At 51.5% G+C, this 16,074-nt stretch overlaps 1 protein-coding gene across 1 annotated transcript; it reads right to left on the bottom strand.

Annotated features, from left to right (window-relative positions):
• Positions 1-8,516: 8,516 nt before the first annotated feature.
• C1ql1 (complement C1q like 1) lies at positions 8,517-15,812 on the bottom strand. Its single transcript, XM_085695866.2, has 2 exons — positions 14,949-15,812; positions 8,517-9,186 (listed from the first exon to the last, which is right to left on the bottom strand). Exons 1-2 carry the CDS (start codon positions 15,543-15,545, stop codon positions 9,007-9,009), a joined length of 777 nt encoding a protein of 258 aa, XP_085551992.2. The 5' UTR covers positions 15,546-15,812; the 3' UTR covers positions 8,517-9,006.
• Positions 15,813-16,074: the final 262 nt, after the last annotated feature.

Here is a 16,074-nt window from a genome sequence, read left to right as displayed (position 1 = left end):
CATATTGAGCTCCAAGAGAGCCAAGATAAAATATACCCTGTCTCAAAAAAACAAAACAAAACACAAAGATTTTAAGATTTAGGGTTGAGCATGTAGCTTAGCAGTAGAGTGCTTGCTTGGAAGTCAGGAAGCCGCATTTCGATGCCCAGCACTGTAAAATATATATGTGAGTACACACAAACTCAAGGCAGGGTTGGCGTGGTGGTTCAGTGATAAAAACCTCTAAATTGGTGATTGAAGTTTTATCCCTAGAATTTACATGGTGGAAGATAGGATTAGCTTTCTCAGGCTGTCTATGGCTTCCACATGCCTATTGTGGTGTGCATAAATAAATGTGAAATAATGCACAGTGAATAAATAAATGTAGAAAAATACCCTCAAGACATAGACTCTAACCCTGAAGACTGTGCAGTCTTAGCTTTTGTCTTCTGCTCAGGCAAGAAGGGCTTCTTGACCGGTGTGGTCTACATCCTACATCCTGTGAGGTGTACGCACGTCTTACTTTTTGTGACTGCTGAAACAGCCAGCCCTAGGTGGTTAGGGGATACAGACGAGAAGCACATCTGTACACTCAAAACTAGGATCTTGTGCATACCAAGCAGGCACTGTACAGCCAAGCCACATCCCTTATGTGTTTAATTTCTACAATCTTTGCACCAAGGTCTGGCATTAGATGCTTCAGAAACAGACTGATTTTAGAGGCTGGAGAGATATTAAGTGATCTTCCAGAAGACTCAAATCCAATTCCCAGCACCCATATGGCTACTCACTATGGTCCATAACTCCAATCCTAGGGACTCTGACACCCTCTTCTGGCTTCCACAGAAAGATACAGGCGTGCATGCAACGCACAGACATCTATGCAGACAAAACCTCAAATACATAAACAAATAAGCAAGCAAACAAACAAACAAATAAATAAATTTTTAAAAAGAAATAGAAAAATTTGAAAAGGTCCTTGGGCTGGGCAGTGGCACATGTCTTTAATTCCAGCACTTGGTTGTTGTTTCTTTTGTTTGTTTGCTTGGTTTTTGAGACAGGGTTTCTCTGCGTAGCCTTGGCTGTCCTGGAACTGGCCCTGTAAAACCAGGCTGACTTCGAACTAACAACAACCGAAAGAAAAGGTCCTTGGATCAAGCCCATCATTCTGTTATTTATTAGTGATACTGAGAATGAAGCCCAGAATCTCCCATAAACTAGGGCAAGTGCTCTCCCATTGAGCTATAGCTCTAACCCTCCATTTTAATTTTATTTTGAGACAGGGTCTCGCTGAGTTGCTCAAGATGCCCTTGAACTCACTGTCCTCCTGGTTGACCTTGAACTCAAAATCCTCCTGCCTCAGACTGACAAGTAGCTGGGCTTACAGGCCTGTACCAGCAGGGACAGCTTTATGATACTATTCTTACCAACTTAAATCAAGCCCAGTCGAACCTAGTACAAAAGCCAAGCATGCTGAGGACTAAAGAGTCCATTTGCTTTATCATAGAGGCATTCTCAGTGGCCTTGACTTGGACAGTTTTGGAGGAATGGCAGGCTCCAGATCAGGATGGGACAAAGGAAGGTATGACCACTCTTTAAGGACATTTAATTCTCAAGGGGGACAGATAGATAGGAAGTAGTTAGGTGAGAGAGACGACAGTGTCTAAGGAGGCCTTTGACACAGAAAGATTTAAACCGTGATGGAAAGGAGCTGATGAAATATGAGCAGTTGAAGATTAATACAAAACCGAGATTATCAGGGCTGGGAAGATGGTTGGCTCAGTCAGTAAGTTGCTTGCCAGGCAAGCATGAATCCCTGAGTTCCAGTCCCAGCACCCGTGTAAAAGGCTGATCATGGTAGCATGCACTTGTAATCCCAGTGCTGGAAGTAGGGACAGATGGATTCCAGAAGCTCACCAGTCAGTTATTCCAGCCTGGTGAGAAGTTCCCAGGCCCCAGTGAGCAACTTGTCTCAAAAAATCAAAGTAGAACCAGGCAGTGGTGGTGGCGCATGCCTTTAATCCCAGCACTCGGGAGCAGGTGGATCTCCGTGAGTTCGAGGCCAACTTGGTCTACAAGAGCTAGTTCCAGGATAGGCTCCAAAGCTACAAAAAAAAGCCTGTCTTGAAAACAAAACAAACAAACAAAACCAAACAAACAAACAAACAAAAATCAAAGTAGGGGCTCAGGTTTGGTAGAACATACTTTTAATGCCAACATGGGAGGCAGAGGCAGGTGGATCTGTTCTCTGCCAGCTTGGTCTACATAGAGAATTTGAAGCCAGCCAGGGCTACGTAGTAAAACCTTGACTCAAACAAAAAAAAATTTTTTTTTAAATCAGACAAAGTATGACAGACTGGGTACGCTGCAGAGTATGTTCCGTGGAGCAAATCAGTGTGTCCCAAGTTTTTATTCATTCATTCATTCATTTCAGTCATATTGCTTTGGGAGTTAACGCCTGTGGAAGAGGATGGTGCAGGATGGAGCAAAGGGAGAAACTGTGCCAAGTCTCTGAAGCTAGAAGGATACTTCAGAGTGGTCCTGTGTAGGGGCGGGAGGACTGGGCAGGGAGCCGAGGTCTCAAAGCCCTTGGCAAACTCAGATACAGGAGCGAGTTATGAGAGGACAGGCGCGCTCACACTGGCAGAGGTAAGTCCCCCAGGAGAGGGATTTTCAGCAGCTGCACATGGCTGGCTGGCAGCACTCCCAGCAGTCAGGGAACAGATCCTTTCACCCTGAAGGACACCTGACTGGTGTCTCGTGGTGCCCATCCACCAGCATGGAGGGGAAGGGGGGAGTTTAAGGAAGGCAAGAGACTAACATTTGAAATCGCTAACATTGCCAGGTGGTGGTGGCTCATGCCTTTAATGCCAGCATTTGGGAGGCAGAGGCAGGGGGATCTCTGTGAGTTTGGGAGCAGCCTGGTCTACAGAGCAAGTGCCAGAACAGGCTCCGAAGTTATAAAGAGGAAACTCTGCCTCAAAAAACCAAAAAAGAAAGGAAGAAAGGGAGAGAGGGAAGGAGCGGGGGTGGGGGAAGAAGGGAGGGAGGGACAAAGAGAGGAAGGAAGGGAGGAAGAGAAGGAAGGAAGGGAAGAGAGAGAGAGAAAGAAGGAGAAAAAGAAGTAGCTAACATTATGGCAGAATGGTTCTTATGTGGCTGGCACAGTGTCATATACTAAAGGAAACATTGTCCTCTATGGAAAAGTCTGGCCCTCACCAGAAGGCTTTGTGGAAGAACAGGAGATGGACCTGGGCTTTGACTAGTGCACAGGTATTCTGCAGGCAGCCGTGGTAGCCAAGGGTCCTAGCAGATCCATCTCTACATCTGGTCAGTCAGTCACAGGGAGAAGTCTGTGACTTTCTTGCCCTTGGAGTTTTCCTGCCCAGGCTGGAGCTTCTTCCTGAGGGACCTAAGGGACTTCTACTTTGGGGACCTGGGGAGAAGCCTTCAGATTTGCCCTTTGCCATCTGGAAGGAGGCATTACAGAAGGCCTGCTGGGTGACTAGGGGGAAGGAGAGCTGCTCAGCCTGGAATGGAAGAAGAAACATTGTCACCCCAAAAGTTCAGCTACAACAATTCCTGGTACAGGGGCTCAGATTTTAGAGACCAGCGTACGTGTGAAACAAGAACAAAGCAAGCCTCGCGTAGTGTAGTTGTGCCACCGCAACCCCTGTTCACACTTGGTTGAACTGCCCCTGCCCTCACATGCCACCATGCTGGGGTGGCTGTACACCTACCCCACAGGTATCTTGAATCTCCAGTGCTCTGGTTTTCAACTTTCTGATGCTGTGACCCTTTAATACAGTCCCTCATGTTGTGGTGACCCCCCAACCATAAAATTATTTTCGTTGCCACTTCATAACTGTAATTTTGCTACTGTTATGCATTGTAATGTAAACATCTGTGTTTTCCAATGTCCTTAGGCGACCCCTACGAAAAGACCGCTTGACCTCCTCAAAGGGGCCTCGACCCACAGATTGAGAACCACTGCTCTAGTGGCTTCTTGTCCTGTCCTTAGCACTGAGCAAGGGCCTTGGTTGTATATAGGTAGGTGTTCAGAGGTGTGCAGAGGAGATCCAGACAGGAACAGATGGAGGCCTCGGGGTATCCTTGTTCTCACTCCCACTGGGAACCTCAGAGCAGAAGGGAAAGTAGAGTCCGGAATGGAGACCAGAGAGCACATTCTGAACACTTGGCTCTCCCTCCTGGATCCCCCACACCAGATCCTCCCCTTAGAACCCCCAACTTACTTGGTTGTTACCAGGCTGGAAAACAACCCAGGTGTTGTCTCTTAAGCAGCATCATGTTAACCCCAGTCTCTGACATACAAGGAACAGTATGTCACAGGGCTCAGGGGACTTGGATTACAACAATAACAACACATACGCATTTTTCCTCGTAACTTCCAAGTTCTCATTCACGTCCTCACGACAGCCTTGCAAGTCGATTTTGTCACACACACCCCCGCCCCATTTTGTAGATGAGGAAACAAAGGGTCAGGAAAATGAAGTGTCTTCTCTTAGAACATGTACCACGGCCAGGACTTGACCCGGGTCTTTCGTCTCCCTCCACTCCTTGCTTGTGCACTAGGTCCTGCAGTCTCTGGTTCAAACTCTGCCCTGGGCAACCTTTTCTGGGCCCCTGTGTTTCCAGCTGTGGATTGGAAGCCACCCACTCTGTGGCTTTGATTCTCAGCTTCAGCAGATAAGACAATTGGGCGGCCTGTGGAAAGTGCCTGGGGAGGGAGAGTCCTTTGGTCTCCTTCAGTCACTAGCTGCTGTTTCACAGTCACCCTTCCAGGCCCTTCCTGTCCCAGGCACATACAGGCTTTTCGCTTCCACCCCATTATCACTTCATTTGTAGAATTTTAAGGTTCGTTACCTGGGAGCTAGGAGCTCACACCTCCAATTCAGTTTCTCATACATACCTTCGTGATGTGACGTGTGAAAAGAGGCCTTATTAACAGTACCTAGCCTGTCACAGCCTCGTCTGGGGGGCATCTAGATCAAGGAATGCAGCAGCGCCAGGGCATGGAAACAGCATGGCTGGCTGCAGTGCGGAAGCCTCTGGACCCCTGGAATCTGCTCTTGGCCTTTGAGAGTCCTGGGGCTGTTATCATGGTCAGCAGAACCCAGCCAGAGTCAGAGCTGCTTTGAGTAGTCAGTTGGCCACCTTCTCCAGGTCTAAAGCTCCTGCCCCTTCCCCAGCGCCCCCAAACTCCTCCCCGAACAGCCCCTGTGCCTGCCCAGCTCCCCTACCTCCTGGACACTTGTCCAGGATTGATTGTCTGGGCAGCTCCCCCTCTGAGCAGTAAATGAAATATTGGTCACCAGGAGTGAGGCAGGAGCCAATTAACCCCTAGACCTCGACATGGCAGATGTGTTGTAGGAAGCTGAAGCGGAGGGCTGAGTGCACCTGCCTGGCCTTCCTGCAAAGTCATCCAATTAGGGCAGTCCCCAGCAGTGGACCCCACTGCCCCCTCTGGACCCGGTAACCTCAGAAACCAGGGTGACGCTAGCACCTATGGCTGGCAGCTGCCTGGACAGAGAATGGGCTGCCATTCCTATGTGAGTGAACTCTGGGGATATCTCCATCCTCACTCCCTGACAGAGACGTTCTTCCTTAATTAGTCACATGTCTCTCTAAAGCAGCGGGAGTGAGGGGTAACCTAGGGAGACTTCTTGCTTCCATTCCCTAGAGTGTGTGTGTGTGGGTAACCTGGGGAGACTTCTTGCTTCCACTCCCTAGAGTGGGGGAGGTAACCTGGGGAGACTTCTTGCTTCCACTCCCTTGAGTGTGTGTGGGGGTGACCTGGGGAGACTTCTTGCTTCCTCTCCTTAGAGTAGGGGGAGGTAACCTGGGGAGACTTCTTGCTTGCATTCCCTAGAGTGGCCTTGCATTCTATCTGTCCAGCCTTCTTCCACTCCCCACCTAGCCCTGCCCCGGAATATCCCTGTGCCTAAAAAGCCCCAGACTGAGGAGGCTGAGGGGGAAATGGGCCATCTGCTCTTAGAGAACTCCCAGCTTAAAGGAGGCAATCTTGTCTTCAAGTTACCCTAGCTCACAGGTAGAAACAGTCCCCTCATCTCAGAAAGGCCTAGACGAACAGAAAAGTAAACTTGTCCCTACCCACAGAACTACGAATGGGAACCACCACTACATTGAGGGATCAGTTACTGTGGGAAGCAGATATACAGCTCTCTGTCAAGGAGTTAGATGGCAGTGTTTAAAGAAAATACAGACTTTGAGGTCCCACGAGTCTGATGCAGGAGACACAGCTCTTGCCCCTCATCAGCTGTCTCTCATCTGAGGGAGAAAACAGATTTTTGTCTTTAGGGAGTCACTGTTAGATGGAGAAGACACCTTCTAGTAGATTCCCTTGCAGCTGGGATATCGCCTAAGTGTCAAGCAGCTGGCATCGCGGGACATTCCCGGAGCCTTGCAAAGGTAGAAAAAATCCTTGACTTCAGTCCATTCCTAGGTGTGCCATAGGCATCCTACCTGGCCATAGGCAAGTCACGAATCTGTGAGCCCCCATCTCTCAAAATGACATGAGGATTAGCAAGTCACCAGACAGAAATGCAAAGCAGCCAGCTAGCCAAGCACTCACTGTAGACACAATTAGCATACTTTTGGTCATACCAGAGGTCCTGGGACAGTCCTTATGGTCTCTAGGTTAGGGCAGACACCCCCAAGTATGGTCACTGGGTAATTCTGAGCCAGTGTGGCTATTAAAGAGTCAGAGGCAGCTGTGGATATCCCTGGGGACAGGAGGAGTGCCTTCTAATCTAATCACACTTCCCACTGAGTCTCTAGTTTCATCCAGAGCTGCCAGGGGTTTTATTGGGTTTATGGGGACCTGCAGATTTCAATCTCCAGATCCCACAGGGAGGGAACAAGCATTAAACTAATTTTATTAAATGGCCACAGCTGGCAGCGGGGGGGGAAATAGGGGAGAGAAGGGAAGATAAAGAAAGCCATTCAAATCTGCCAGCCATGACAAGGGTCCATACATGGGGCCTGGCCAGGAGGGTGGCTACCCCTCCTTCCTGTCTCTCCAGCTGAGCCAGACTGGCGAGCCAGATGGGACCTTTCCTCAATGTAGAGCCTTGGCATTCTCCAAAAGCCCCAGCCCGTGGCGGCGGCCCATGGCAGATGCTTATTAATGCATCAGGCCTCTGTAGGGCTGGGGTGGAAGGAGGAGAATGGGGCAGGGCTACCTCAGCTCCAGTCTCAGCTCTGCTTTGAATATGCCAGTTCCTTATGAATATGGAGCACTGGGTAAGAGCGCTATCCTTGGCTCAAAGGTTGGCATTTGCCTGTTTGTAGCCCCGTGGTTTGGCCAGCTACATAACCTCTCTGAGCTTTGGTGTCTTTATCTAAAAGTGGATAAAATTGCCAGGTGTAGAGCAGAGCATCTGTAACCCCCGAGAAGCTGGAACAAGAGGCTCATGTGAGGTAGGGAGTGATGACCCACCGGGTAAGATGGTGAGCAAGACGCCACCTCAAAATAAACATATCATTAAAATGTACAAAATATGCTGGGCATTGGTGGCTCACACCTCTAATCCCAGCACTCTAGAGGCAGGCGGATCTCTGCGAGTTGTAGGTCAGCCTGGTCTACAGAGTAAGTGAGTTCTAGGCCAGCCAGGGCTACATAGTGAAACTGTCTCTCAAACAAACAAACAAAAATTAGACAAAATAAAAGCACCTGTGGGCATGGGAAATCATTTCATGAACCCATTTTGCACCTCACACACATCTGTGAGGAAATATTTATAAAGTACTTACCCAGTGTGACACACAGTGGGAGTTTTCTAAATATTAGCTATAATTATTTAGAAATGCTCTAACTGTCCGGGTGTTGCAGCTTGCCAGTTACAAGTTGAAAGGGGCAAAGGCAGGCCAAAGAGACTCAGGGTGACTTGGCTTCAAATACAACCACAGAACTAAAAACAACCAAATCTACCCATTCACCTAACTCCAGTGTGGGTGGGAGAGTACCTAAAAGCATTCTGCATACCTTAAAATGACATCTAAACAGGAAGAGCTATGGTCTTTGAGCATGTCCATTATACCTCTTTAATCTTCAATCGGGGGAAGTGGGTCTCCTTTCCCACATTTTACTGATGAAAAACCAGAGGCCAGGAGTAGCGCTTGGAACAAGGTTAACTAGCTTTTAGTGCGAAGCTTGGTTCTTTCTGCGGCTTTCGCCAGCTGGAGAGGAGCTTGCATCGCAGGCGGTCTCACAAGAACCTAGGCTCTCTGCTTAAAAAGTTGCCTGTACCTTGTTCCCAACGTAGCCAACACAAAAATGTCACTTCACCCCCACGTAAGATATAGCGGCATTGCTTCCCACTCCTCCCACTCCAGCTGCCCACGTGGGCTGTGGTAAGCACCAGACCTTTTGGTCCTTCTCCCGGTGCATGTCTGCTTCCAGCATCTGGTTGTCCCTAGAAACCTTTACCATACTCCTTCCCAGTCTAGAGGTGAAGGTCCAGGGTACCTCCTACAGACTTGCCCAGGGCACAGACTGAAATCCCCACGGGGTGGAAATGTTTTTATTATAGCTTTGGTCAGACCAGTTGCAGCTGTTCCAGGGTTTTGTGGGTGCTGGGAAGTTATCCAGCCCCTAACCCGCTTCTCCCCGAGGCGGGGTCACTCCGCAGGAAGCAACAGCGCCAACTCCCCGCCCCCCAGACTGGGGCTGGCTGGCAGGACGGGGTGGGCAGTAAACAGTCCTATTGTACACATATACAGTGCAGGCTGGGACCAGGAAGGCGACCTGCCACCCGGGCCGGAACTGCGTGCGGGGAGGGGGGGAGCCAGAGAGGGGATTTAGCGCTCCAAGGAGTAAAGGCCTGGACTGGGTGGTTGGAGGCGGGCTGGGGGCGATTCAGCCTGGGAGGGTTGGCAGTCTGGGCCAGGCAATTTGAAAATGAGTAGGGAATGGGTTCTCATTTGCCTCTCCAGAGAGGGGAGCCCCAGGGATGAAGAGCAACTGATGGAAAGGGGTGCAGGGGTTCAGTCTGAATAGATGATGAAGCCAGAGAAAGTGCTGTATTTGTTGCTGTTGCCACCGTGCGCTTTGCCTCCATCCAGCTTAATGAAGACCTCATCGCCTGCGTCCAGGTGCAGGATCACGCTGTTGCTGGCATAGTCGTAGTTCTGGTCTGCATCCTGGGCGATGGCGCTGGCCCGTACCTACGGGTGGGGGCGGGGTGTGGGGGCGGGGTGGAGGTGGGGTTAGGGATGGGGAATGGGGCAGTGTGAGAGGGGAAGGAGGTGAGGCAGCCACATGGTGAGGATCTGGAGGCCCTCAGGTGCAGCTTTCCGGCCATTCCGGACTCGGCCTGCTTTGCCACCAGCCCACCCTACCCCCTTTTAATCATGCATCACATTTTGGGAGCAGCCATAGAGAAGCCCTGGATTCCAGGGCAGGGCACATCTGCACCCGAATTTGAAGTCCAGATGGAGTCTTCCTCTATAACTCCTGCAGGTCCTACCATCTGCCTGCTGCCCACCTCAGTGCCTCCAGGGTGGCCCAGCTTGGAAGTCCTTCCTTGCATAGAGGGCTGCCTTGTGCTTTCTGAGATGGAAGATCTGTCCTTAGCATTCCTTCCTCTCTGCTTCAATCTCCATGATGTTTTCCTTTCTCTCACACCCACCTGCTCTCATGGCAATGGATGGACAAAGGATACAGCTTGGCCAGAGGTGAGGCAGCTGGGGTAATACCAGGCTGCCAGTAAGGAGCCACCCCGGAACCAGGGCTGAACCTTTGGTCCTATCCGAAGCTCATTCTAGAGTCTCTTTTACCTTGCTACTGAGACTCAAGGCCTGGTAATTATTTCCTCTCCTGGCCTTTGATTGACCTCCCTGCCCAAGGCCGCTGGGAGTTACAGCTATATCCCTGACCAAAGGATGTTCATGCCTCATCCTAGGGTAGCAGAGAGGAACGGGATGGGAAGAAAGGAACTGAGGCCTTACATACTCAGTGGTCCTTGTCTTGAAGGGACATGAGGACAGGAGGGGACCGCTCAAGGGACGCACTAGCACAGATCTTTGAATATTGTCACGACTTTTGGAGGCTCTCACTAGTTTTAAGACATTGAGGGAAGGATATTGGTGATTGAATATCTGTGGACATTTCTGAAGCAACAAGAGAACTAAGCTTTAGGACTTAGGGTCTCCCTAAAATAAAGAGTTAGGAACAGAAGAAGAGGGGCTGGAGAGCTGGCTTAGTGCATAAGACCACAGGCTATTCTTCCAGAGGACCCAGGTTCGATTCCCAGAACCTACATCACAACTGCCTGTAACACCAGCTCCAGGGGATCCTATGCTCTTCTGTCCTCCAAAGGCACCAGGCACACATGTGATGAACAGACATACATGCAGGCAAAGTGCCCATCCACATAAAATAAAGTAAACTTTAAAAATTAGAAAGAGAGAGCAAGAGGAGAAAAGCCATCCCCTGGGTTATGGTCAGCAGTGGGGAAGGCTACGTTGAACTGGGTTCTCAGACAGCTCCTGCAACCTCGGCTGATGCCGAAGCACAGCCGGCAGTGGGGGTAAACAGAGGAGATAAAGTACAATTGCGGGTCATCCTTGCTAAAACAGCCGACTCCGCAGCAATGCTGCACCCATAGGGCCCACTACACCTCTTCCCCAGTCAGGGCTGGAACTATATGGATTATAACTGAGGAGACATCTCCTAAAACAAAGCAAGAGAAGGGGCTGGTGAGAGGGTAAAGGTACCCCTACTGCCAAGCCTGATGACCTGAATTCAGTTCCCAGATGGAAACCCGCACAGTAGGACAGATTGACTCCTGCAAGTTGTTCTCCGGTCTCCACAACAAGAAGGGTTGTGTCCCCACCTCAGTAAATGCAATAAAATATTAAAGGTATGCCCGGCAATACTGGCACACACCTTTCATCCCAGCCCCCGGGAGGCAGAGGCAAGGGGACTTCTGTGAGTTCAAGGCCAGTGAGGGCTACACAGAAAAATCCTGTCTCCCACCCCTAAAAAAAAGAAAAAAAAAGTGGAAAAAAAGAAATAAGGAAGAGACTCTGTTAATTTAAAGCCTCGGTTTCTCTGTCTAGAAAACTGGATGAGAAGTCCGTATCTCACTACTGCCACCTTTACAAACGCCTTTAGATGGCAAAGAAAAAAAATTAAGCCTTGATTGGGCTTTAAACTAGCAGAGAAGAGCAAAAAGCAAACAGCCAACTTCTGTATTGTTCCCTGGGCCCTAATCCTGGTAGTATTTATTATTACACGTGCACTTCATTATCTTTGCTAATAAATTACTACTAATAACAATTATTTTTATTACCCAGATTAATTTAGACTTAACTCATTAAAACAGTGTGCTCCTTAATAGGCAAATCCATCAGAACACAGCCATCCGTCAACAGGAATCTCCTGGTGATGTGACAGGCATCAGAAGTGTTAAGCTTATGTTTATTATTTATTCATCACCATGATTGTTGCTGTAATTATCCTAATTATCCATGGAAGCAGCAAGAATTTATGCCCTTCCATCCTGAGACAGTGGGAGATCCTGAAATGGAACCCAGGGGTCCCAATTCTCTACTCAAGACTGGAAGCCGTTGAGGCATCCAGCTCCTCTTGGGAGCCGTAGGAAAGATGGGAGAATTGAGGTTGCCATGGAATCCAGAAAGCAGCCTGTTCCTTGTCAGGAGGGATTGCCAAGAGGGGAAACCGAGGCAGTGGTTCAACCAAGAGAACCGAGTTGCTAGGCTATAGTCAGGGAAATGGCTCCTGTCCCCAGTCCAGGCTGGGGTCTTGGGTATGCAGGTGTGGCTCCCAGAAGTGGCCAAGGTGCCTGGTTCATAGAGGATTCATAGGTTTACCGGGCCCTTTCTACACGTGGTACTAGGCTCTGTGCTGTGAATGGTACCAGGAATTAGCGAGGACAGTTGGGTCTCTTTCCACCCTCCAGGTGAGGTGATCCCCAGGAGTTTTTTATGGCACGGACCTCAATTTACACATCTCTGCCAGCCTTTGCCCTCCAAGCCCTCACCCATGGGTAGAACTCACCTTCCCTGGACAAACAGCACTGACTACTGGCATGTCCTCACACGGCCTCTATATATAGCCATGTTGATCAATTTAGTGTTTACCCTGACCTGTCTGAACCAGATATGGAGGCAGACGGTCGCCCCGATCCTAGAACCCTTTCCTCAGACGCCTCATCCTAAGCACTAGTACCAGGTGCTATCAGACTGGGAGGGGGGTTGACACAAGGCTATCTCAGTGGAGGGAGGGCTGTGGACCTTGGGCAAAGGTCCTTGGGCACTTGGTATCAGATGGCAAACCCCTTTCTCCGCTCTTCTTGCCCAGAATTGGTCTGCCTTCCCAAAGAACTGGCAACCTCTTTGAAAGCAGGAATCTAGGCAGTCAACACTCTGGTGACCTCTGTCCTGAAGACATGGAGGCAGAAGTTCCTTCCCTCTGTTTCCACCCACTGTGCAGTCCTGTCATTTTCTTCTCTTCTTAGTAAAATGCTCTCACCTACCTCTGCCTGTTTCCTTCCTCTTTAGTGGCCTCTCCTTACCTGGCAAACCCAGGTTCAGCATCCTTTCCTTCCTGCCAAGTGGTTCTGAGCTAGGGTAGGACCGACCCACTGAATCACTCTGTCAGACAACACATTTGCAGGTGCATTCCAAGCCCACCTTTGATGCGGTACCTATTGAGTGGGTTATTATATGACCACTACTGTCTCTACTACATAAGCCATAAAGACCCAGTGGGCAAATGGGCTAAACCCTTGGTGCCAAACAAGCCTCACACCTTGCTTCCTGTAGGGGGTCATGACAAATATGTGGAATGATTGGTGAGATTCAGTGAGCCTCTTGGACAATCTGGAAGAAGGCACAAAAGGATACTGGGGAGGAGGCCGCAAACTCCATTGCTATTATCATATTTTTGTTTGGGAGGGATTTTGTTTTGTTTTGGTTTTTGTTTTTGTTTTTGTTTTTTGGCAGGGTTTCTCTGTAGATTTGGAGCCTGTCCAAGAACTAGCTCTTGTAGATCAGGCTGGCCTCGAACTCACAGAGATCCACCTGACTCTATCTGCTGAGTGCTGGGATTAAAGGCGTGCGCCACCACCGTCCAAGGGGATGTCTTGAGTAACTGTTAATGTGCAGAGTCTCTGAAACCCTAAAATCACCCTCAGAGAGCCTCTGGCAGCCTGTGGTCCTTCCGCCTTGAGAACTCTTCTTCATCAGGCTGTGCTAACACTGTGTTTCTGAGGGAGGGGAAAGACTTTTGGGGAATGGTTTCAGTTCCAGGACGCTAAGGCAAGTGGCCCCACTCCAAGTACATGCTATCTTAGGAGCCTCCTCAGCTCTATTGCTGGGACCCTGCTGGGAGACCCCTGTGGTGGGGCAGAGTCTATAGGCCTAGTAACCACTCAATTCGAGCAAGCCTCCAGTCCCCTAAACCTCGGCTTTGGGCCAGCTCAAACTTTCTTTGAGGAAGGAAGGAATGTCATCAATGAAGGTGACATTGCTGCATGCCTTATTGGTGATTAATAAGGGGACTTGTGGGGCTGTCTGCAGAATGAGGCTTTGCTGGATTCTGGGGCTTTCCCATTTGGTCAGGAACCAAGGACAAAGAGGAGAGACACCAGAAGCCTGATAGACACAAATGGGAGAGCTATAGAGAATTGGGCGGGTGTGTGTGTGTGTGTGTGTGTGTGTGTGTGTGTGTGTGTGGACGACCCAGAGAAGACAGACAGAGATGAATGGCGGATTCCGGTAAGAAATGGTCAAGAGACAGAGAAAGAAGAGGCAGAAACCATACTGGGGAGTGGAGGGAGCAGGCAGAAGAAAAAAGAAGACAAGACTTCCATGCTGATAGGCTTTCTGCCCACTCTCCTGTCCCCAAACTTTGCAGATCCCAGAGCAGGGTAGTGCTGCAGTGGGAGGGGTTCCGAGAAGATCTGGAGTCTCAATCACAGGGGATTCCCTTTAAACTTCACTGAGGTCAGAACACCTCAGTTCTGACCCCGGCCTCTGAGAAGAGAAGGTTCAACCTGACCACGCCCCCGGGGTGGGACTCACGTAACCCAGAGATGAAAGCACTGGGAACTGGGAAAACAGGGTGGGTGGTGCCAAGGAAAACGCTGTGCGCCCGCTCGCCCGCCCGCCGTCCCTATCTCAGACCCAAGCAATCCAGGGAACAAGGGAGACCTTTCCACCTCCCTATCTTCTAGGATAATGGAGGAATTGGACCTGGAGACCTTAAGAAGAGGAGTTTCTATCACTCCGCCCCGTCTCTGGAGGAAACTTTTCCCTGGAGGCGCTGGATAGCTCTGAGACTCTGGGGAAAGGTTGCGCATTCCACGGTGTTTGCAAAGGGTGTCAGACCAGTTCGAGGATTCCTTCTCTAGAGCCAGGGATGTACTGCAGCTAAGGCTATTGGGTGCCGGACTCCCTTTGCCTTTGTGCCCAAAACATTTCCTGCAGCCCTCCTCCTGCGCGCCCTAGCCACTCGGTTTAGCGCCCTCCGGCGCGGAGACTGTTTCTCCTTATCCGTGCCCTAGAGCACATCCTTGCTGTTCCCTTAAAGTCAGTCGGCGTCAGCTTGAATCTTAGCTCTCGAGTGAAATCAACCTGAATCAGCCTCCCAAGGGCCAAACCCCCAAGGACCAGTCCGCGCGCCCTAGAGCCCTATGATCTGACTAGCTGGATTTATCTTTACGCATTTTCACTCCCCGGGTGCCTTGAACCATTTGCCTTAGAGCTCGAGCCCAAGGGCTGAAGAGTCAGGGGTGCCTGTTAATTGCAACCATTCTTCATGTGATAGTTAAGAGGGCCGCTTTAGGGTCTCCACATACGCCTGCCTGGTGTGCCTTGTCGACTATGATCCAAAACGCATTCTGCTAGGGCTCCCTGGGTGCCCTGCCCCCAGGTCAGCCCCATGCTCCCTCATGGCCCACCTGGCCGTTCTTGCAGAGGTCCGCCCACATACTGGTGCCGTCGCCGCCGCGCATGAGGACGTGGTAGGTGAAAAAGTAGGTGCCAGGAATGTTGCATGTAAACTTGCCGCTGGCCGCATCGTAGTTGTTGCCTAGGTTGGTGACCACGTCGTCAAACTTGAGCACCTCGTAACCCTCATGAGGGTTCTTGAGGCCGGCATAGAAGGCCACGCGTGGCACCGTGGTATAGGTGGCCGTGCTGATGGCGCCGCCGCCTCCTGACCCCGGCAGGCCAGGAGGACCAGGCTTGCCTGGCTCACCCTTTTCCCCGGGCGGTCCCACAGGACCCGGAGGGCCCCGATCCCCTGGAGGCCCGGGGGGGCCCGGCTTGCCGGTGCGGCCCGGCTTCCCCTGGGGGCCCTGCACCAGCGTGGAGGGCGGGGGCGCACCGCTCTGCTCGCTTAGAGCGTCGCCGCCGTCGGACCGCGCGCTGGCGCCGGGGCCCCGCGCGGGGTAGGGGTCGCACACCATGCGGCAGGTGCCCAGCATCTCATAGTGGCCGTCCGGGCCGCCCGAGCTCACCAGCACCGGGATGAGCACCACCAGCACGAGCAGCATCACCACGCCCGCGGCGGCTGCCAGCAGCGTTTTCCGGCTGGCGCGGAGCCTGGGGAGAGCCGGGCCACCCGGCCGCGCCGTCGGGGCAATGGTGCCGGCGGGTAGGGGGCGCGGGCGTAATGCCCGCGCTCAAGGGCGGTCCGGCGGGGCTGCGGGCATGGGGCCGGAGCCCGGGCGCCGCGCTGCGCTGCTTGCGCTGCGGAGCCCAGCAGCCGGCTTCGGCCTCGTACTTCCCTCCCGCTGAGCTGCCGGACTGAACGCGGTGGCCACCGCCACCCGCCTTGCGCTTAGCTCCTCCCGCGTTCTCGGGTTGGGGGCCACCGCCCCCTCCGTTGGGCCCCGCCCACCCGCTTCGCCGGGCTCGGAGAGGGCGAGGGGTGGGGCTGCGGGCGGGACAGGCACCTAATTGGGCCGCGGAAGCCGTGAGGAGGGAGGGGCAGAGAGGGGCGGGGTTTATGAGACTCGGGTGGGCGCCACAGAGGTAGTAGGAGAGGTACAGAAATGGGGAGGGGGACTAGAGTCAGGTAAA

This window comes from Myodes glareolus, chromosome 9, assembly GCF_982192425.1.
Source record: "Myodes glareolus chromosome 9, mMyoGla1.1, whole genome shotgun sequence".
Taxonomy (NCBI): domain Eukaryota; kingdom Metazoa; phylum Chordata; class Mammalia; order Rodentia; family Cricetidae; genus Myodes; species Myodes glareolus.
Note: the sequence above shows the minus strand (reverse complement) of the source record. Positions and strands in the feature narration are given on the sequence as shown.